The 24,545-nt window shown below is 41.0% G+C and overlaps 1 protein-coding gene across 1 annotated transcript; it reads left to right on the top strand.

The window, feature by feature from the left end:
* The first annotated feature begins 1,236 nt into the window (after window positions 1–1,236).
* Window positions 1,237–11,793, top strand: LOC134209041 (uncharacterized). The gene is made up of 6 exons (XM_062685025.1): window positions 1,237–2,005; window positions 8,126–8,991; window positions 9,087–9,903; window positions 10,020–10,480; window positions 10,558–10,754; window positions 10,806–11,793. Exons 1-6 carry the CDS (start codon window positions 1,237–1,239, stop codon window positions 11,791–11,793), a joined length of 4,098 nt encoding a protein of 1,365 aa, XP_062541009.1.
* Window positions 11,794–24,545: the final 12,752 nt, after the last annotated feature.

The raw sequence follows: 24,545 nt of genomic DNA, 5'->3' as shown, positions 1-24,545 counted from the left end.
ACAACCGGTACTCTACCGGCGGCACAGCAATCAACGACAGCGATCTCGGTGATTTTGCTGATGTACCGGATAACGAAGAAGAAGAAGAAGGACAACAACAGCAGCAGCGCTTGACTGCAGAAAAAATCCCCCCGCTGATGGTAAAGTCCGTCGGCCTAGCCAAACTCCAAGCAACAATGAAAGCAATCAGTGTGAGTGCTGTTTACAAACTCTGCAGAGTCGGCATCAAGGTGGTCCTTGCCTCCAAAGAGGACTATCAGAAAGCCAAAAATTACCTGGAAAGATGCAAAGCGGAATTTTACACCTTCGACATCCCGTCGGAAAAGCCATTCAAGGCAGTGGTTCGCGGTCTGCCCATCATTGACAAGGATGACATCAAGACGGACCTGGAATATCGCTACAAGCTTCGGCCCCTGGCAGTATTTCCTATGGCTCGACACAACCAAGATGTGGAATACCGGGATTGCCTGTATCTCGTTCACTTTCCCAAAGGCTCGGTAACACTAGGTGCACTCAAGGCTGCTCGTGTGATCCTAGACGTCATCGTTTCGTGGGAAGCATATCGTGGGGCGAATAAGGACGTCACACAATGCATGCGGTGCCTGAACTTTGGGCACGGCACACGCAACTGTCGCCTCAGAGCTAGGTGCAACCTATGTTCGCTAGACCATCAAACGGACTCCTGCCCCTCCAAGGACACTGTGGATTTTGAAGCCAAATGCGTCAATTGCGGTGGCAAACATCGCTCGTCGGATCGCACTTGCCCGAAACGTGCTGAATACAAACAAATCAGACAACATGCCTCCTCCTCCAACCAACCCGGCAGAAGAAGAGAACGAGCTGCGCCACCCGATCTGGAAGACTTTCCTGCGCTTCTTCAAAACACTAATCAGCAGGCCCCACCGGCTGTATGGCAAACGCTTCCATCCAGAGAAGCACAAAGTTCGAGACCTACCTCGTCTGGACCTCCCCCGGGTTTCCAGCGAACAGCTCAGCCTCATGTTGCTGCACCGCTGGGTAGCGGGTCCCCCAACGACATCCCACACCTCTACACGGCTGCTGATCTGCAGCATATTCTGAATGAGATGTGCGACAAGCTTCAGCAATGTTCCACCCGATTGGAACAAGTCCGCTTGATTGGTAATCTCGTCCTGACCTATGGCTACTGATGATTTGAAAGCACTCCTTTGGAACGCCCGTGCAATTGCGCGGAAAAACACCGAGCTGCTAGACTTGATGACGCGTCACAGCATTGACATCTTAGTAGCAACTGAAACCCACCTAAAACCTGGTATGAAATTTAATCTTCCGGGTTATGTCACCATCCGGTTGGATCGCACTCAATCGAACGGGGGTGGAGTGCTGATCTCTGTTAAAAACAACATCAAGTTTACCATCCAGCCGCATTACAAGACCACCATCATCGAAGCGCTGGGAATCGAAATCACAACGAACAACGGCGCACTACTCATCATTGCAGCCTATTGCCCAAAGCAGTGTTCAAACTCCAACGGGACTAGCAAACACTTCAAAGAAGATCTAGCAAAATTAACGAGGATAAGAAAGAAGTTCATCATCGGTTGTGACCTGAATGCTCGTCATGAGGCTTGGTGGAACCACAGGCGTAACAGAAATGGGGAACTACTCTTCAATGACTCGCAACTGGGACTCTACACTGTCAATGCACCCCAAGACCCAACGTTCTTCTCGCCAGCCGGCGTACCTTCGACACTCGATATTTTCCTGACGAATGCTTCCCACATCGGTGACCCGGTGACCATCCACGAACTGAGTTCGGACCATTACCCTGTTGTAATCCAAATCGATTCTTCATCGACACCCCGGACGAGACCAAGCAGAAAAGATTATCACAACGTAAACTGGATCGAGTTTCAACGCAGTGTCGACCAATACATCGATACGCAGCCTCGCCTGGAAACCACCGAAGACATCGATCGAGAACTAGCGAATCTTCAAGCCGCCATCTCAACTGCCGAAGGAAGATGTATGCGCCAAGTTCCTGCGAATGTAAGTAACTCCATCGAAATTGACGCAGTAACGAAGATCCTTATTTCCAAACGAAACACAGTCAAAAGGAGATTCCAACGGGCTGGTAATCTCAACGACAAAATTCTCGCAGCAAAGCTGACAGATTTGATCCGTGATAGGATAACTAGGCTTAAAAACCACAAGTTCCGACAAGATTTATATAAGTTAGACTCTCGTTCCAATCCTTTTGAAACTTACAAAAATCTTAAAATCCAAACCTCAACAAATCCCTCCACTTAAAGTGAGTGATACCTCACTGAAAAATCAAATGCCATTGCACAACAGTTTTAACATCACATAAATTAGGAAGTAACATAATCAGCCAAATGGAAACGGTAGTGCAGAAAACGATGACCACAGTAAGAAAAACACTGTGCTATGTCCCAAATAATAAGAAGATAACGTTAGACGAAGTCAGGTTAGTTCTCAAAAAAAGCAAAAATATGAAGGCCCCAGGGTTCGATGCCATATTTAACCTTGTTTTGAAAAACCTCAGCACCCGTTCCTTGACCCACCTTACCTGCATTCTAAATAAATGCATGCACCTTCAGTACTTCCCGTCCATATGGAAATGCGCCAAGGTTATTCCTATACAAAAACCGGGAAAGATCCCACATCGCCTTCCAGTTACAGACCGATCAGCCTCTTGTCGTCAATTAGTAAATTATTTGAAAACTTATACTAAATCGGTTACTAGAACACATTAGTAATAATAGAATAATCCCAGATCAACAATTTGGCTTTAGAAAACCACTCCACCTCACATCAACTACAACGTGTTGCTCAATTTATCCAAAAAATAAGACCGTAGCCAAATCAAGGGTCATGGTACTACTCGACATTGAGATGGCCTTTGACAACGTGTGGCACGAAGGCCTTCTCTATAAACTGTATAGGTACAACTTTCCAATATACCTGACTAAAATTATACAAAATTACCTTGCCGATAGGAGCTTTAGGGTTGTAATAAATAATGTCCCCTCACATACTCTCTCAATCCCAGCAGGAGTTCCGCAAGGGAGCTTACTAGGTCCTGTTTTGTACAATATCTATACCTCTGATGTTCCACAACCTCCAGATGATTGTCATATGTCTTTGTATGCAGACGACACTTCAATAATGGCCAAAGGCCGTAACACCAAAAGCACTATCAAAAAATTACAAAATTATCTAAATTCATACACGGCATACATGCAGACATGGAAAATCAAAATTAACTATACAAAAACGCAGGCAATATTATTCCCTTATAAAAACACACCAAGATTAAATCCGCCCAATAATTGTCAAATAACAATAAACGGCAATCCAGTTAAATGGGAAAAGGAAGTAGTATACTTAGGACTTACTTTCGACGAAAAACTCATCTTTCGCACACACATAGATAAAATTAGAACAAAATGTCAAATTTTACTGAAAAAATTGTATCCCTTGATTAACAGAAATTCCAAACTTTCTATTATTAACAAGGCAGCAGTTTATAACCAGATTGTATTACCAGTAATTATGTACGGTTCTCCCATATGGGACTGCTGTGCTAAAACACACAAAAGAAAACTTCAAATAATTCAAAACAAATTTTTGAGACTTATCTATAACCTATCAAGGTTTACCAGAATAACAACTATTCATGAAATAGCAGAAGTAAAAACAATAGAAGAACAACTTATTCACACGAAACAAAAATTTATAGAAAAATCGCGACTTTCAGAGTATGAAACAATACGTGGATTGTTTCCACTGTAGTATTAGTTAGTTAAGATTAGGTTAAGGATTTTAACAGTCTACCAGTGATAATATCATTGAAAATGTAAAACAGTAAAATGTAGAAACAATAACAAATCAACAGCAAATAGAACTAAAGATGTAAGCGTAGGCAATCAATTAAAATGTAAAATGAATAGAAATGTTAAAGAATGAAAATAAATATGAGATTGAACGAAAAAAAAAAAACGCGAGCGTTATATTCTGTCATTAGTTCCATAGGTGTGGCGATGACGTGGGTACCGCTCCGACAATCTTGTCGTTTATTAGTAGGTAAATCATCAAAAGGTCGGCCAGAGGACTTTCTGGACAGTGGTCGTCGGCGTGACGATGACGTGGGCCACAGCATCAATGGCCTCAGTGGCGGTCATCAATGTTGGAGCGAGTCAGAAGCAACACTAGTGATTTTTTTTTCGCATCGTTGGCGTTTGCAGAAGTAAGTGGTCAGGAAGCAGTTCTCAATTCAGATTTGTCTCACAGGATTCGACCTATTGAGGGGTTGCAAATAGTGATTGTAGATATCATTGAAAAAAAAATATGTTTTTGTTTGGACCACCATATTCGAAAGAAAGTAAAAAACTGTACTGTGACTTACCAAATGCATGGGCAGTGAAATTTTCTCGTTAGATTCTGAGTTTTGTAAAATGCTGACTTAATTCTGGTTTGAAATGCGTATTATCAAGGCGAATAACAAGAGAATCGATCCGAGACGATCTACAAAAAAAATCGCTTGGCCTGGGTCGCAGAATCATGACGTCAATGTCGATCAGAGCGGAGGCAATCGACGGGTATTTCCGCTGCAGAAATTCATTGGCGTCTCTATCGATTTGGTTGTCGTCAGCAAAAATTAACATTTTCTTACAAGATTCTGACTATGGTTTCGTTGCTCAGTTGCTCATGATTTTTTAAGGAGTAAGTTGATCCGAGACGAATATTCATCACAATACAAAACACAATCGCTTGGTAACGGCAGACAGTTCATCGGATGCTGCAATAATTTTATTCGTTGCCGACGGCTGAAAAATTCTTTGCCACGGTGGCGTTTGCATTGTGTAGCATACATCTCAAATCAAATTACTCTCAATCATTGTATGTTCCCACAGTCAAGAATTCATCTGGAATCAATTTGCTACAGACCTCACAAGAACTCATATCATAAATTTCAATAGAACATAAATATTCTGTGCCAGGCATTCAAGTGCTTGCGTCGTTAAATTTTATTGACAACCTCATTTCCAAATTTATGACACACTCACATTATTTGAACTGCCAACATATATTTCAATTGGTTTGGCTGTTGTCGGTGAAAACAGAAATTTCCTTGCGAGATTCTGAGTTTGGTTGCTATTAGTAGTAGTATTGGTAGTGATTGAAAATGTGCATTATTGAAAATAATTCGACAACCATTTGCACCAGACAAAGCTTTTTTTTATATGTCTTTATTAAGGAGACTTTCAGCCCGAGACTGGCTCGTCTCCGACCACAAGACAAAGTTAATCTGAGTATATATTTCTTCATATGCCAAAGTACAACCACTTGTCGACAGTTAATCGTAACGAAGCCGCCGGTAGTGGAATTACAAGTTTGTCGGAGAAAAGTGCTCGCAAAGTTCTGACTTGGTTTTGATGTTGACTATATTGACTAATGTTGAAATATGTCAACAATAATTTGAAACAAAACTCTTATAGCAACAAAACCAGCCACAATCCACGCGAGAAAACTTCCGCTTGCCAAAGACGACAGTCAAATCAGTAAGGAAGCCGCTGTAGTGAAAAATAATTCGGCAAGCAATCATCAACAAATCACCAGACAATTTTCTTCAGTCACCGTACTAATAAATTCATTGCAGCGTCTTTTACTGACATGTATTTGAGATTCTTCTATCGACGGCAACATTCTGCTGTCACCAAGCAATTATGTTTTGTACTTTGAAGGAAATTATTCTCGGATCAAACCTTCTTTCATTAATACATTTTCAGAGGCATTCTCCAGCAATCACTTCCGACAACCGCAACCGTTGCTGTACCGTTTCAACCATTACCCGAGAAGACGAAAATAGCTCATTAATATCAAATGTTGATAAGATAGCAAAATGAGATATTGATATGATTGATATAAGAGATAAAATATCAGACGACAATATCAATATTTTGCACCAAAATATCATGAGGAGATCAATTTATGCTAAGGGAGCATCCATAAATTACGTAACGCTTGGAGGGGGGAGAGAGGGTTGACCAAAGTGTGGCAATCCATACAAACATTTTAAAGGGTTCATACAAAAAAGTGTGACGTAGGGGGGAGCGGGGGTTGAAAATGGCCAATTTTTGCGTTACGTAATTGATGGATTTTCCCTAATTGTAAGAAGTGATCAATATCATGTGCCATTAGTTTGTTCTTATCCATAGCAAATCTTGATATTCAAATGATATTTCCGAGCAAATTTTTGATATTGTTGCCTGTTCTTTTATCTCTTATATCAATCAAAACCATATCATGTTTTGTTATTCTGTTCATGGCTTCTGCCCGATTCAAACTGGAGCAAAGATGCACCTGCCACGAAGTCGGTTTAAATCCCCGGTGGCTCGAATCGGCCATCTTGGAAACCACGTGTTTTTTCTAGTGATTTTTCAAGAGCAAGAATTGAGAGAACCACAACTCCCATAGGGATGAAACATCCGTAGATCGTTTGCTTACTTATGCTCAACAATCGACTTCAATTTCAGCATTGTACGAAAATTATTACGCTAGATTTGAACTTTTGATAATAGGAGTAGAAAAACGTGTGGTGAATTTTAAATTTAAACTTTCACCACATGGCTTGATTGTATATTTACCTTAAGGTGATTGTGTGACTCAAGTAGCGATCCTATATTAAGAGATGTGCGAATACTTTTCCAGACGATTTAGCAACGCTGTTACTTTAGTAAACAAATTCTGCCAGCACTTGCCGTGGCGCAAAATGTTGGAGCTCGAACAAGACTTTACGTATAATGGCATTTTCAGATTTCGTTATCTAACGTCCAACAGTGCATTATCACTAAAATAAAAGTGCAATATAAATGAACAAAGTACCATGCATAAACTAGACTACTTCAACTTGCCAATATAAAACAAATTGTTTATTCGACAAAACTTTTCGTAAAATCTTTTTCATTACAATCGCAATACCTTTCAATCCGCAACAATAACAATGTTCATTTGGCTCAGATTTTGACAGCTCTCAATGCTCGATTGGCTCAAGATGGCCGCTTTCGCATATCTCTGAATGTAGGATCCCTAGACTCAAGTAACGAATAAGTACAGGCTTACCCCTCGCAATAAGTGTGCATGGCGCTGAATCTAAGCGCATCGCTGAATGTCGACATAATCAGCACAACCAACTCTTGAGTGGCAAACAACTCATGTCGACCACAGTTTCGCGGCACACTCCTCGTACGACGCTTCAACAGGTAAGTCACCATACTCGTAAGAATCCACACAGTCTCCTGGTGATTCCTTTTCCCCAAGCCAAACGAGTACCCACATTTTGGCGATCCTGCCAGGAGTCAACGCTTATAACGAATAAAACAAAATGGCTCCACTCGGAATAGGTATTATTTGGGGAAGGAATCACCAGGCGACGCGAAAAAAAAAATCGCGTCCCGAAAACAATGTGCTTTGTCCACAATTATAAAACATGTCCACTAGCGTGACCGGATGTCCGCAGCCTTGCCCACGGCGCAAGTAGTCAAATGTTTTTTCTCATGTCATAAATAATGGCCACAGTCATAAAACATGCTCACTAGCGTGACCGGATGTCCGCAACCTCAAAATTCTGTTTGCAAAACAAACAAAAAAAAAAGAAAAAAAAGTTAAATGTCCTCCAGCGTGACCGGATGTCCGCAACCTTGCCCACGGCGCAAGTAGTCAAGTTTTGTTTCATCCCTTGAACAATGTGCTTTGGCCACAATAATGAAACATGCCCACTAGCGTGACCGGATGTCCGCAAGCTTGAAAATTCTGTTCGTTTAAAAACAAAAAAAAACATGGCGGCGAAAAAAAAAAATGTCCCCCTTGCGTGACCGGATGTCCACAGCCTTGCCCACGGCGCAAGTCGTCAAGTTTGTTTTATTCCAAGAACAATGTGCTTTAACCATAATCATAAAATATGTACACATGAAAGAGTCCACAAGCGTGACCGGATGTCCGCAACTTTGAAAATTTTGTTGTTTGAAAACACAAAAAAAATATTTAGGGAAAATGTCTAGCAGCGTGACCGGGTGTCCGCCACATTAAAATTTGTGCCATAATATCAAGCCGTTCCCTACAGGTGTCGCTGCAAATCAAATGTGGGAAGAATGGAACCGCTACATTGAAAATTTTGAAATCGCGGCCTCCCTCAGTAACGCTATCGACCCAGTCCGGAGAACGCAACTGTTGTTTCTTTCAATGGGATACGAGCTTCAAGGAATAGTAAGAGCCGCCAAGCTGAGGCCAAGCTTGAAGGATGCGAACTGCTATCGCCGGTTTGTCGCAAACATTGGAAACTACTTTCAGTCGATGACCGACACATCGGCGGAACACGAGGCCTTTTCAAACATGAAGCAGCAGAGATCTGAAACCGCCATTTCTTTTCATGCCCGCCTTATGGCGAAAGTCAGACTATGTGGATACAGCTCGGTAGACCACGACCGGTTCGTGCGTGCGCAACTGTTAAAAGGCTTAAGGAACAAGGACTTGGTCAAAGCGGCGAGAACCTACGGACACGCCACCAATTATATTGTGCAGGCGGCAACCAGAGACGAGGCTTACGAGGCGGAAACAACCGTGGTGGAGCGCAACGAGGTACAGGCACTGAGCCGCATGCACCGAAGACAGTTGGAACAAAGCTCAATTAGGAAACGCTCGCGCACAGATGATAGAGGAGACAGACTACAGACAAAGCGCTTTCGAAGCAACCGACAAATGGATAGACGGGATACACAGGATCGAGGACGTCGAAGCCGCTGCCGACGATGCAATGGTCGAATGCATTCCAGTTTACCATGCCCAGCGCTGAACAGGAATTGCAATTCTTGCGGGGAACGAGGCCACTATGCAGCCACTTGTCGAAACAATCGAAACAATCGAATTCGTCAGCTAGACATCAAAAGAAGTGTATCCCCGAGCCGTGACATTCATTCGGATGAGGTACAGGTAATGAATCCATAATCAGATCATTCAAATAAAATCGGTTATAACATTGGCCCAATTAGTTTTCATTCTTTAATTCACATTCCCTCATATTGCAGTATGTGAACACATTGTCGTTTCAAGACGTTTTGGTGAAGTGTCGTATAGGGGCGTCAAGCCCCATACAACTACTTATAGATTCTGGCGCGGACGCAAACGTCATTGGCGGAAGAGACTGGCGTCATCTAAAGCAAGAGTATGAATCAGGTTTGGCCAATTTCGAGATTGTTAAGCAATCTAATCCAAAGTGTCTCCATGCATATGGTACACAAGCACCAATGGCTATAGAATGCACATTTGAAGCTCAAATCGTTACTACAGAGCGCAATGCGCAACCCATAATAGCGATATTCCACGTCATACTGAACGGATCGAGATCACTTCTTGGCCGTGCAACTGCCAGTGATATGGGACTGTTGCATGTCAGTACGGACGTCAATCAACTAGAGAACCCGAAAAAGACGAAGACTTTCCCGAAAATGCCAGGAGTATACGTAAAGTTCAGTATAGACAATACAGTAGCCCCAATAAGAAACGCTTATTACAACGTCCCGGCGGCGTTTCGAGAAGCAGCGAGAAATCGTCTTAAGGATATGGAAGCGCAGGGGATTATTGAGAAAGTCACATCTGCACCAAACTGGATAAGCGGAATGTCGGCTGTACCTAAGGGAAAAGACGATTTCCGCTTAGTTGTAAATATGCGGGGTCCGAACAGAGCAATCAATCGTGAGTACTTCCGGCTCCCTTTGCTTGAGGAGATGAAGGTCAAACTCCACGGTTTCAAATATTTCACTAAACTCGACCTCAGCAACGCGTTTTACCACCTCGAACTTCATCCCGAATCTCGCGAGCTCACCACCTTCCTAACGGAGAATGGTATGTATCTGGTTGTTCTTAATCAATACTACTAAGTAAAAGCAAAAAAAAACGGGATGAATCGGTCTCCTAACTTACACGCCACGAGATCACTTCCCAATATCACTTTCTTTCAGGTATGTATAGATTCACCAGGTTGATGTTCGGGGTGAATTGTGCACCCGAAGTCGTCCAACGGGAAATGTCCCGAATCCTAAAACCTGTAAAGAATAAAATTATTTACATCGACGACGTCCTAATCTTCGCAAATTGTCTTGAAGATTTACGGAAAACCGTTTGTGAAGTGCTAACCATACTGAAGGCAAATAACCTAACGTTGAATAGCGCCAAGTGTGAATTTGATCAAACGCGCTTAAAATTCTTAGGTTATGAAATCGATGAAAACGGATTTCACGTTGATGATATCAAGATAAGGAGCATACGCAACTTCCGTGAACCAAAGACGGTTTCCGAGCTACGTAGCTTCTTGGGACTGGCTGCATTCATCAGTCCGCACGTACAGAATTTTGCGGATATCACTAATCCCTTGTGGGAAGTCATTAAAGCTAAGCTATGGATATGTGGGGGCCCAGACAAAGTGCGGCATTCAAAGCTGTAAAAGATCGAATTATCAACTGTTGTGTTTCTTTGGGATTTTTCTCCGAATCCGACAAGACGATCTTGTACACAGACGCATCTCCGGTTGCCCTCGGTGCCGTTCTGGTACAAGAAGACAAACAGGGAAAGCCAAGGATCATTAGCTTTGCATCCAAATCGTTAACTAGTACGGAACGAAAATATGCTCAAAACCAGCGTGAGGCCCTAGGAGCGGTATGGGCCGTCGAGCATTTTTCGTTCTACCTACTTGGAAGGCAATTTATATTGCGAACTGATGCTCAAGGAGTGTCTTTCATTTTAAACAGATCTCGCGAGGACTCTAAAAGAGCACTAACGCGAGCAGACGGGTGGGCATTGCGACTTAGCCCCTACAATTATACCGTCGAGTACGTGAGGGGTGAGGAAAACATCGCGGATCCGCCTTCACGTTTATACAGTGGAGACGACAACCCTTTTGACGATACGAACAGCCCGTGGGAGATCGCGTGTCTTGAGGCTAACATAGTCCAATTTATGACGGAAAACGAAATCGAGTTAGCTACATCCAAAGATGAGAATCTGCAGGCAGTCATAAGCGCCCTAGACTCTGGTGAGTGGCCTAACCATTTGCGAAGATACCAACTCCTTGAGAACGACCTAACAACTCGAAACGGGTTGTTAGTCAAAACAGGTTGTGTGGTTATCCCAGAATTGTTGAGAGAGCGGTGCCTAGAGGTATCGCATCAAGGCCATCCCTCGGCCGCCAAACAGAAGAGTATATTGAGACAGCGTGTTTGGTGGCCTGGAATGCCAAGTGATGTCCAAAAATGGGTGGAATCTTGTCCAGCCTGTGCGGTCAATGGTAAACCGGAAAGACCCACCCCCATGCAGCGGGTTCTTGCACCGAAAGCGGTGTGGGAGACCATCGCCTTGGACTTTAACGGGCCTTACGCGAAGTTCGGAGGTGTATCCATTCTGGTAATCGTTGATTACAGATCACGGTACCTGATGGCTCGGCCGGTAAAGACGACTAGCTTTGAGCACACAAAAAAGGTGCTTGAAGATATATTCGAACGAGAAGGGACACCGAAATTTATCAAAACTGATAATGGCCCACCTTTCAATGGTGAGGAGTATAAGCAGTACTGCGCAACTCGTGATGTAACTCCAATTTTCTCAACACCGTTGTTTCCACAACAGAATGGAATGGTCGAGAGCTACATGAAGCTGATTAATAAGGCAATGGCAACTGCTACAATGAACAAAACGAACTATATCGAAGAGCTGCTAAGCGCCGGCCATTCAAGCTCATAATGCTGCTACCCACAGAGTAACACAGCTTCCTCGGAAGAAATCATGTCCGGTCGAAAATCAAGCGTAGTCTTCCTTTAATGGCTTACGAGAAAGTTGAAATCGACGAAGAACTACTTTCCAAAAGAGACCGAGAGGCAAAAATCTCTGGAAAGCAACGAGAGGATCGACGGCGTGGCGCTCGTCCCTGTCGAGTAGGTCCAGGTGACACCGTAATTATCGAGCGACAAAATCACGGTAAAGGAGTTTCACGGTTTTCACCTAGGAGATATACGGTAACCGAAGATAGAAACGGAAGTCTCACGCTCAACGACAACGAGGGGCATAAGCTAAAACGACATGTCTCTCAAACGAAGAAAGTATCTGAATGGCGTGAGAAAGGCTCAACAAAATATTCCGATGAATCACATCTATCTAGCACAACACCAAAAAACGTACGAGAGAAGAAAGCACCATCTTACCTGCAGGATTACATTAGAGTAGCAGAAAATCCATAATAACCATGAAAATTTGACCATTCAGCTTATTTTTTGTTCCAAATGGATTCGTTTTTTTTTTCTTCTTTATAATCTTTCATTTCACATACAGTAATGTAATTAACAATAAATAAATATGCTAATAATGTCATTCACAATACCGTGCATCGCATGGGTTTCTGGTGCGTATCCTTCTAAACCGGAAGACTTGTTGTGGCCTCGACTGTTAGCTACATTCTTCTCCTTTTTTTTGTGCATAATCTTTCCCCTGGGTGAATGCAGGTCAGGTATGCTTTTGCGGCCACTGCATGAATACATGGCAATGTTACCGTTTTCTGGAGATATACAGGTCCAATTAAATCGCACCAGCTTGGAAGACCAACTTTCGTCGAATTGATGCTGTCTATCCTACACATTTTGGCTATCTCGTACCTGTAGTGAAAACGAGAATAGAACTGCACTGCACTTGGGTAATTCAATCGTAATCCACAATAAATTCAGCATTGGATTTTAGCTCAAAAAAAAAACCTTGTGTAGTCGAAAGCAAAACAGTTTCAAAAGCAAAATTAGAACCGCAAAGACGAATGCATGAATGAAAAAGAAAGAGACCCCCGCGTATATAGAAATTCATTCCGTCTAAACGTATCAAAAAAAATGTAAACATTGCCCTCAAATGACATCACAGTGCACCGTCTATACGATGATTTCGATGATTTCGCTAAACGGGCCCAATGTTTCGTTCATACCCCTCGCAATAAGTGTGCATGGCGCTGAATCTAAGCGCATCGCTGAATGTCGACATAATCAGCACAACCAACTCTTGAGTGGCAAACAACTCATGTCGACCACAGTTTCGCGGCACACTCCTCGTACGACGCTTCAACAGGTAAGTCACCATACTCGTAAGAATCCACACAGTCTCCTGGTGATTCCTTTTCCCCAAGCCAAACGAGTACCCACAGTGATTATGGTCCAATGCACCGAATGAACACAATGACGTTTGAGACGGGCGCTGTTTACTAAAAATGAACACTTGCATGAACTCGATGAATGAAAAAGTATTCATTCTAAGTAAACAGCGCCCGTCTCAAACGTCAATGATGAACTCGGTGCATTGGACCATAGAATGAAGCCCGTGGTGTATTTCAAATTCACCACACGTTTATCTATACATACATTTCCAAAAGCCCAAATCTGGCGTAATAGTTTTCGTACAGTGCCGAAACTTAAATACGCGTTATGGTTCTTTTATCTCGTGCTCTTGAAAAACATATTGGAAAAGCACGTGGTTTACAATTTTATAATCACCTTAAGTTGAAGGGCTGTCAACGTCGTTTGGTGGTCATCCTAGCCAGGGAGGGAAGCCAGAGTATACGCTATTTGACATGGCGCGAGAAAGAAGTTTGACAGTTCCTTAATAACAATTATTATTCCTTCACGTGAGTTGCGTCGGGAGTTGCGTTTACTCCGGCAGACATCTAGAAATTAGCAGAACCAAGCCGAAGAAAATTTTACAGAACGCATCCACTATAGCAGAGAAGAAGATTCCAAGCGCTTCTGCTGGTCCCAATAGTAAGTGCTCTGCGTAAGAAACCGCCTAAAAACGACTTCAGTTTACATTGGGTATGAAGCGTTGACTCTTCCTTGATAGAATGGAAAAGAAGAAAATTGTAAATACATTAGGAAACGGCTGAGATATTAACAATCAAAGTCTATGATATTTTCGTGACGTTTTTTGATTTTCCGAAATCGTAAAGTGTAGCCCAATATAGAGAATAAAGACGTATTCTCAGGTCAAAAATATAACGAAAAAACATTTTTAAGGGAATGCAGAAAATGTAACGAATCTCTAAAAGTAATACAGTTACGAACTTGGCATCTTCTACAAAGATTTCCAGACGAAGTTTTGCGACAACTTTTCTGAAGATACAAATATGCCCCTGGAGCCGACGTTCTGAAGCTGGATATCTCCAAAGAAGCATGTAAACTTAATGAAAAACTATCTGGAGTACACCATTACGCAGAATTGCATAATAAAGGTACTATAAAATAAACGCGCTTAACATTTTTAGGACGACGCATTGAAAGAACTAGAGTTATTGAAATATTTTTTTAGGTGTCCTAGGCCGTCTTTTTTAAATTAAAACGCAATTACTTTTAGTACAATTATGTTCTACATACAAACAAATGGCGCCAGAAACTCCGCGTTTAGTGGGTTGTGATTTGTCTATGATTTCTAGACCAACATTTGAAAATGGCGTAACAGCCAAAAATTATTCCTTCTAATTCTTCGTCCACATATATAGCTATTAACGTAGACGAAGAATCAGAAGGAATAATTTTTGGCTGTTACGCCGTTTTCAAAGTTAGTCTAGATTTGTGTTGTTTTAATTTTAAAGCCTACCTCCTCTAAAAGCTTACTGTCGAGTATATGAACAGGATAAGATAAATAAATTATGTAAATGTAAAAGGGTAAAACGACCTATTATGGAGGGGTTAAGCACCTTGTCAAAACAAAATTGATTTCAAAAATTCTTTGAAAATTACCTGTTGGTCTTTTTCCACATTGCAGTAGTCGAATAGGTTGATCGTTAACTATAAATTCGTAAATATTACGTCATTTGTGCTAAACTTCTGTTGTTTTGTTTCTATCACAATAAAAACAAACTACCGCAATAATGGGACGCAGTTGCCTATTGTTGCGACATTTTTTCAAGGTCAGTCCTATTGTTGCGGTATTGCATGCAATTCTTATGAAAATCGATACCACAACAATAGGACCTTAGCACTACCGCAATAATAGGCTCAAAGGATTCAAATCTTTAATGAAAAATGTTGATTTTTCATAATTTTGAACGGATTTTTGTCAAACAAAAGCTGTTCTAGTCGTTAATTTGATGAGTTTTAGCGTATCCACAATTGTTTTTTATGCTATTATATCCAGAATGGACTATTTTAACACTACCACACCATTAGGACATACCACAACGATAGGACGTTTTACCCTAGGTGAAATAAATAAACAGCATTTATGAATTTCTGTCTGAGTGAATCGTGAGCTGTGATTGCGAAGGTAAGTCTCATGAAGAGTTTGTACTTAGTGTTTGGCGAAGCATGAATTATAGGCAACTCATTGAAGTATTTAGAGATCACAAGGGACGTCAGGTAGATCGTGTTGAAAATGGAATATATCTGCCAAAGCTTCGCTGTGGATAAACAAAAAAAGAGTCAACTACATACAAAATTGAAAAATCAGCATTTGAAATTTGAAAAAAAAAAATGGCAGGCCGCATCCTGGTCCAAAACTTACTTTGACTCGTATAATGAGGAATGGCTTTACACAGAATTTGAATTAGAAGAATTTTATCATGCTGAGCCAGAGCCAAAGACGTTAAAGGAAGCGTACCTGAAAAGAAAACAACTTATACAGAAAAGGCTTTATGAAAGGTTTGATGTGATGATCGATCAGCCAAGGTAAGGCGGAGCAGGATCAAATACAACTGGAAACATTTGTCGGCGAACGTTTTCGAATCCAAATTAGGTAAAGGTAAGGTGTTAAGTAAAGCATTGGATGTCAACGAAGAGCTAATATGTACACCGGTTCTGGTACATTCTGATCGCGTTAAACTGCCAAGAGCCAATCAGTACAGGAAAAAATGCCCTAGCAGATATTTTAATCGATCTTGAAGAAATAAATGATGATTTTGCTGAGGATGTTCATGTCCATAATTATTAAATAAATCTTTTTGCAGTACAGTAGGGATTTGCTGGTTGGGATTTTAATACTTGGGCCACTTTTTAGTTGGGCCTCCGCTGGTTGGGTCATGGCCCAACTAAAAAGCAACCATACCTAAAAATTCAATGGAAACACGGAAAACGGGATTGGGTGTCACTGGACATCATTTGTGATCTTCAAGTTGAAATACACGTGTTCAAATGGCTGTCAGTTGGCCCAACTAAAAACCGAATTCGTTAGATGGGTCGAGGTCGTGGCCTGACCAGCGAATCGTGACTGTATACTTGTACATCTTGAAGTTTTTAATACATCGAGTTCGTATAGCTTTCAGAGAGCTTTATATTGTATTCCCTTTACTTGATTTGAGGGTTAAGAGTCTGATCCAATTTGAAAAATCCTTCAAAGACAACATGTTGCGCTTGTAGTTGCAAAGGCCTGTATTCCGCGGAGTCCTTGGGCAACTTAGAACATATGTACAACTCAATACAAACAAAAACAATATACAATTTTCTAGTTCGAACTCTACAGGTCTATAAACAGGCTATAATAAAATACATATCTATAGACCGCTGTGTACATAGTAGATAAAAGAGATATATTCCATGGAGATTAAAGGGCTGTATTCCAGGAAGTTTGGAGACCTTAGAAGCAATAATGACCTGCAAAACAAGTATTTCACATATTTTAGACATTAATCTACGATATAAGTGTGAAATATTGCTGAAATGAAATGAAAATATTTTCGGCCACCTACTTGTATGAAGCCGCCCTATAGTGCAATGATGAGGACATTGTAAAACTCCTGATTGATCTAGTAGCTACCGTGGGCTGAACTCGAGAACGTCTAGGCGAACCTTGAACATCTCGTATCGGGGGAAATTGGGTTTACATTATATGCAAATACTTATTGAACCTGATTTGGTATTTACTGATGATGAAAGAAAAGTTTTAGTAGATAAATTGGGTTGAACTTGAAACCGTTATGGAGAACCGTGAACATCTAGTATTCCTGGAAATTCATCATTGGCGTAACGTTCAGATAGATTCCGATAATGGTTTTAATTTTACGGAAGTAAGAAACGAGTTATACGAACTTTCCTGTTAAAGCAAGTATCCTGGATTTTTTTCCTGAAACGGACGAGCTAGTTTGTGCCGTTGACGTAAAAGTCAGTGACTTAGTTTACAATCGTCTAATAACAAAAATAGCCGAGCGAGAACGATAACGCTGTATCATTGGTACAAAATACCATAAGTAGGTACCTACCAGGAGTCTGGAGAAGGTTACACATCCAGCCCCCAAAGGAAAATTCTTTTCAAATTTTCACAAGAAATTCTTCGCAATTTCTACAAGAAATTAAATTGAATTTCTACGGAAAATCCTCCGAATTTCCGTAACTGCGAGGTAATAATCTGAGTAAACTCTCGGGCACTCTCAATTAATTCAGAACTGCCGTAATCTGGAAAAGTGACCGATACGCAAAGTTTACAAATACAAGTTGTTCATTTTTCTGTGAACAGTTCGATAAGTACGACTCGCTCATTTTTTTTAAATGGCCTGTTCGCTGCTATTCACAATCATGAAAGATAACACACAGACAAACAGACTTAACACATTAAACATTCACTCATCATATTCATCGTCATTCAAACACTAGCGACATCTGTTGATTTCAGTTAGTTGGGCAAATCACGAACCAGATGGCGTAGTGAGCAAATGTCAGACTCGAGCAAATCCGATGCGAGCGCCACGAGGGATCGATTGGCCAACTAATGATTATTTGAATCGACCAGTAAATTATTGAACGATGGATATTGGACGAGTGTTATGTCTGTTTGTCTGTGGATAACATATCGTCTATCTAGGAACAAATATGCACTTCTTCTTCGAGGCAGTACTCGTGAACATTTATCTTTCAGTATACATGAATTATGTCCAGTAATTTCTGGCGTATTTAAGATATACAGTCGCCTCTCCACATCTCGATATTGAAGGGATCATCGAGATAGGGAGATATCGAGGAATGGAAGGAGAATTGAAATGGGTACTAGATCCAAAAAAGCTCGTTGCCATGATAAACGACAACAAAACAAATGTCATTTCCTGTTCTGCCCATGATCTCATAGTTGACGTAACAACCATTGTACTTCCGCACGCATTTCGAATAATTTAGGGACAAAAATACCACATTCAAATCATTTCAACCCGTAAGCACTTGAATGAAGTATGGAACAAACAACGTATCGATGTTTCAGCGGTCGAATTACTTTAGTAAACGCGTAATAAATCGCTGAAATTTCGAATGATTGATACGTCAACTATGAAATCATGGGCAGTATTGTTGATGTGATTGTTATTGTCCAAAGATGGTCTAGTAGCCTAAAAATTTGAACATATCGACATAAGGAGAGGAAATCCTGAACGAAATATGATCAGAACATATCGAGATACAGAGATATCGAGATAGGGAGGTTATCGAGATGTAGAGAACCCAAGTGTATGTAGATTGAAGGGACTGAGGAAACCATCGACATAGGGAGAGATATCGAGATATAGAACATCGAGATGTAGAGAGTCGACTGTATTCATCAGAAAGTAATCTAATTGACCTTTCCCTTCAAAATGTTTTATTCGTTCAATCGATTGTTTGGCTTATTTAAGGTCAACTTACCTAGAGAACCAAGTGAAGAACCCATATTTTTGAAGCCTCAAACTATTTTCAAAATCAGAAATAAAAACCGAAAGAGTGCTACACGTGTGAACTGGCCTGAAAAATTCACCCCACGTTGCTTCGTTCAAAATTGGGCCAATTAAAAAACAGCACTTTTTCGATTTTTATTGTTGATTGTTTTCGAAAAAAATAGAAGCCTAAACAAATATGGGTTCTTTGGGAAAGTTGACCTCGAATAAGCCAAAGAATCGACTGAGACAATAAAACGAGATACAATTTTCGACGGGAAAGGTCAATTAAATTGCTAATCAACTGCATCGCATCAACCAACCAAGCTTTGAAACGAGCGTAGAGTACTTCCACTAAACGAACTTCAGCGTCAGTTTGATAATAAATGAATGAACTTCATCATTATTAAAAAAATAAAAATGATAACTGCAACGCAAAACTACGTAGGATCATTTATAAAATGTGTGAAGAACTTGAAATTAAAAAAAAAAATGACTCATCCATTATATTGCCGCGCAATTTGTCGGAAAATGATCCCTCACGGATAATTTCGTCAAATTATCTACTTGACGTGGTGACGAATGACATCGTGCAGGAAACTCATCTCATCCACGCCCGCCGCCCGTTCCTGCTGCATTAAACTGGCGGTAGGCAGCACAGCACTTAAGACCTCAATAATTATCATTCTCGTCCCATTTTAATTGCAACTATCGTGAAATTCCTATTTTTTGTGGCACTAAAACTGCATCCCAAAGATTCACCTTCCGTTGATGGAATGAAGCTTCCAAATTTAACGCTTCTATCTGAAACGGGAGGATTATGGTGTTTTTTTTTTCTTTGCTTTGCGCGATAATAACGGCGATGGTGGCAATTTCCAAACGAACCGGCAAGCAGCAGAGGGAGGGGCTTCTAAGTGGTGCATGCAGTCACGCTGTTGCACACACGCCACGAGGGGGAGTGGTTGCGAAAATCGGAAATGCATGTTTTCCCTTTTGTTTGCCTTTGAGTTCAGGTACATATAGCTCGAAACTACAGAGCAGCGCAGTCTAAGTGCTGATTCAATGGGCTGGTAGTGTTCAAAACGGCAGCGGCGTGCGAATGCCGCTCGTTTGACGATCTACCGGCTATTTGTCATGATGATTGATGTGATTACACTTCCACCTGATTGCAGAGAATAGTGTCTGCTGGCAGCGGTGTGTAGTGACGGGAGGAGGTAATTTGGCACTAGCGACGCTGAGAGGCTGTGATTAGGCTGGGAATGAAGTCTTATATGAATGATGATGGGACTCGAAGAGTGGTTTCAGTCATATGTTTCCCTAGCAGCAAGATGCGGGAATTAATTTCAACGTAATAAACTTCAATAAATACAGACAAATTTTGGGTGTTTAAATTATTTTTTCTTTTGTTATAGGACATGTAGAACATACATGTATGGAGAATGGTCTCCTATGCCAACCGTCATCGAATCGTTTCTTCATATCTGTTAAAACCACCTATTGCGTTACGCAATTTATGGATCGTGATTATTCTCACGCTCATTTGTATATCTCGTGATGAGCTCAACTGCAATCGCAAATTTTATGGTTGGTGAATCTGCTTGTGTGAATGTGTGTATTGGTAAGAAACACCCATGGTCACAAAGTGAAGATTGTTTTTCATGAATACATTAACTCGATGGTGGTTCATTAGTGACGATTTGTTTGAACACTGTTTTGCTCAAATACAACCATAAAACCAGAACGTTGCCGTATTTATTGATGTGAAATAATATTAATTCTCCATTTTATGGTTTAGACCCTTTTCAGATCGAGAATTGCGTTTAGCTCTACTTGTTTATAATCAAAATAGATAAACCTAATCTCTCTCGGTTGTGTTTATTAGTAATTCCCAATCGTGGAAATCCGTGGAAATTCGCAAAAAAAAATCCCGACAATCCTGATAAAAAATTGGTGGAAATTCTAAAGAATTTCAAATTGAGAAGCAAGATTAACATAACCAATAATTTTTTAATATCAATGTGAAATGATGAAGATTTTCTTATACTCGGAAAAAAGAAATAATATATTTGTGAAGATCAGGAGACATGGTCAGATGGTTTTGAGATATTCGGGGCTATCTAAACTATCCTTGAGTTCAGAACTTGCGATCTGACTCTACGACACTACCCATAATTCCATTACTCATAATGCCATTACCCCGAAGGCCACTACCCCGAACGCCACAACCCCTGAATGAGTCACTGCCCTGAATGCCATTCCCTAATGGGACACTACTCCGAATGAGCCAGTACCCCGAATTAGTCATTATTTTAAGTTTATACTTCATTTCAATGAAAATAATGTTACTCAATAAAAGTTTATTCATAATTCATATGAATAAACAATAATTGGAACTGAAACTGTTGCAATATGGAACTAAGTATTACTCCGTAAGATCCCGTTCCACTTCGTATGGCACTCTTCAAGATTCCTGAATGACAGGGGGAGATTATGCAGCACGTTTTCATGCACAATGCAGAGAGTTGAAGGTAATTGCGGTCCACGTCAGCATGGCTACTAGGGCAATAAAGTAGAAGTTGTTCCTTGGTCGCTGTAGTAAAAGCAACGGATTCTTGATGAAGCGTGGTCTAAATCTCAAAATCGACGAGGGGGTGAATGGGTGAGTAAGAGTGAGTGAGTGATTAAGTGAGTGAGTAAGAGTGAGTGTGTGAGTTTGCGAGTAAACGAGTAAGAGTGAGCGAGAAAGAGAGAGCGAATGATTCAGAGTAAATGAGTGAGTAAAAGTGGATGAGTGAGTAAGAGTGGTTAAGTTAGTAAGAGTGGGTGAATGAATGAGAGTGGGTGAATGAGTAATAATTAGTGAGACAGAGGAAGTGAGTGAGTAAGGGGGTTTGTGTATGAGAGTGACAGAAGGGGAGATCTTGTTTGTCTTCGGGAAGTTGCGTTGACTTAAAGAAGGCATCATCTCCCATGTCTGTCTTATACCGGGCAAACCCGTCCATTTAAAGAAGGCATCATCTCCTCTGTCTGCCTTATACCGGGCAAATGCGTCCATTTAAAGAAGGCATCATCTCCTCTGTCTGCCTTATACCGGGCAAATGCGTCTATTTAAAGAAGGCATCATCTCCTCTGTCTGCCTTATACCGGGCAAACGCGTTCATTTAAAGAAGGCATCATCTCCTCTGTCTGCCTTATACCGGGCAAACGCGTCCATTTCAAGAAGGCATCATCTCCTCTGTGTGCCTTATACCGGGCAAACGCGTCTTTTTAAAGAAGGCATCATCTCCTCTGTCTGCCTTATACCGGGCAAATGCGTTCATTTAAACAAGGCATTATTTCCTCTGTGTGCCTTATACCGGGCAAACACGTCCATTTAAAGAAGGCATCCCCTCCTCTGTCTGTCTTATACCGGGCAAACACGTTCATTTAAAGAAGGCATCATCTCCCCTGTCTGCCTTATACCGAGCAAACGCGTTTATTTTAAAAAAAAAGGTCATATTTACCTTGCATGACTTATACCGGGCAAACACGTTCATTTAATGAAGGCATCATCTCCTCTGTCTGCCTTATACCGGGCAAACTCGTTCATTTAATGAAGGCATCATCTCCTCTGTTCGCCTTATACCGGGAAAACGCGTTCTGTTGGAAAAAAGGATCTTTTACTCTAATTCGTAGAATAGTACTTTTCTAGGTCATAATGACAGCTCATTAGATAAAAAATCTTTTCGAAAGGACCTTGGTAGTATTTTTTTCATGAATTAATTTGAATAGCGCAATCAACAGAACAACATGAAAGCTATTGATTGCGGTATTCAAATTAATTCATGAAAAAAAGTGTTGCTTGGGTCCTTTTGAAAAGTTAAGCGAGAAAACTGTTGGTCAAAAACTTACGATTCATCGATATCTGTTGGTGTTAAACATATAATAATAGAATACAATAGATTCTAAATCTTTTCGGGGTAACTGCCTTTCGGGGTAATGGATTTCGAGCTAGTGTCCCATTCGGGGTATTGACTTTCGGGGTACTGTCCCATTCGGGGAAGTGGCCTTCGGGGTAATGGCATTCGGGGTACTGGGGTGGAGCCCTTGCGATCTATAGCCACGACAATAGCTGGAACATGGATATCTATTCAAATATATTCATAACATACCGTCTACGGGGGTGTCATTGGGCCAAAATGTGGTATGCTCCAAGTAAATGTTACAAAGCTCTAGTAGTTAATATTGGAGTCAAGTTGTAATTAGTTAGGTACAAGCTTGAACAATAAATTTACCACTGTGTGGGGAAAAAATAATAAATGAGAGAAATTCTTCAAAGTTATATGTTGTTTAAAATTGGCCCATTCTCTCCCCTCACAGGGGGTGACATTGGGCCACATACAATAAAGTTCAGCGGTGACGATGCAACGACTCAATCGTTCAATAAAAATAATTGCCTACATTACGGCTTTTACCAACTATGTATGGCAAATCAACCAAAAGCTTGGCCCAATCTCACCCCTTTTTTGCATGCATTGCTCGTTGCTACGAAAAAGCAAGAATGCTAAATATATATTCATAAAATTCGATAAAACAACAAACAGATTATCGTAACATGATCACCAGGTATCCATCGATCTAAAATTTAGTTATGTAATAGATTTGTGGGGCATTACTGACACTATTTTAATACGGGTTAATTCGATCAATAGTTTTACATTCAAATTCCAAGCATTATGGTACGAGCACAATTAATCCTTGGAATTTATTTTGTGATTTCCTAGACGTGAATTTTAATATATTTTCGAACCGTTTGAAGTTTTCATCAAAATTCGTAACAGTTTCTGAGATATTAGGAGTTGAAACATTTTTCGTTTTTGGCCCAATCTTACCCCCTAGGCCCAATGTCACCCCGAACGACGGTTTTCCAGTAGACCAGAAGACATTGTTGGATGATTTCGGGACATCCTGGGTTATCCAAACCCCCTTGAGTTCAAAACTTGCGATCTACAGCCACCACTCTAGCTTTTTTCGTCGCTCAAAGCTTGGATAGGTATTTGTAAAGATCAAGAGACATGGTATGGGCCCTCCTTAGCCGTGCGGTAAGATGCGCGTAAGGGCATGTTACGAGAAACGTATGTCTCTTTTCTGACATGAAAACGCAGCCCACAAACGTGTTCTTATCGTTCGGGGGAACCCCTTTTGATCTGAAACCCAAATGGCGCTGGAGAACCCAATTTCAAAAACAAAAAACCCCATTAATTCCTAATAGACTTCAGACAGCTTGAAACTATTGGAGCCTTCGTCGATACTGCTGATAAAGTTTAAGAAGAAATTTTACCAAATTTAATTTGGGCTCGCTAGGGCCCTAGAAACACTGCTGGTCGGAAAGAACACACACAACTATACGAGAAGATTTGTTTCATCCGACTCATTGCATTTTATTTTGTGCTCGCCAAACTCCTCCTTTAGTGTAAATTATGTCTTCAACGGCCAACGGGTCAACTCTTCAATTTACTAAAAAAAGAAGAAAATATGTAAAACAAAATTGAGAATCAGAAGCGGAAGCGAATGAGTTGGTTTTAAAAATAGATTGTAAGAGTTCGGCTATATGCCTGGTGTTGGAAAATTGATCTGATCAGTAGCCTTCTAAGCTTTCGAGACTTTCAGCCCAAGGCTGGCTCGCCTCGATTCTAAGCTGCGGAGGACGACGGAGGTCGCTGAACGTTTAAGATTGTTTGAATTGCAATAATAAAAACTGGTAGGGTCACGGCAGGTATTTTCGTCCATCGTCGTAGGAGCTAAAACCAACGAAAGCAACGTCCATTTGCCAGAACTCCACTATAGCAGAACGTTTCTCCTGAACTTAGGATTTGGTACGGATTAG

This window comes from Armigeres subalbatus, chromosome 2 (assembly GCF_024139115.2).
Source record: "Armigeres subalbatus isolate Guangzhou_Male chromosome 2, GZ_Asu_2, whole genome shotgun sequence".
Classification (NCBI taxonomy): domain Eukaryota; kingdom Metazoa; phylum Arthropoda; class Insecta; order Diptera; family Culicidae; genus Armigeres; species Armigeres subalbatus.
This window is presented reverse-complemented; position numbering and strand designations above follow the sequence as displayed.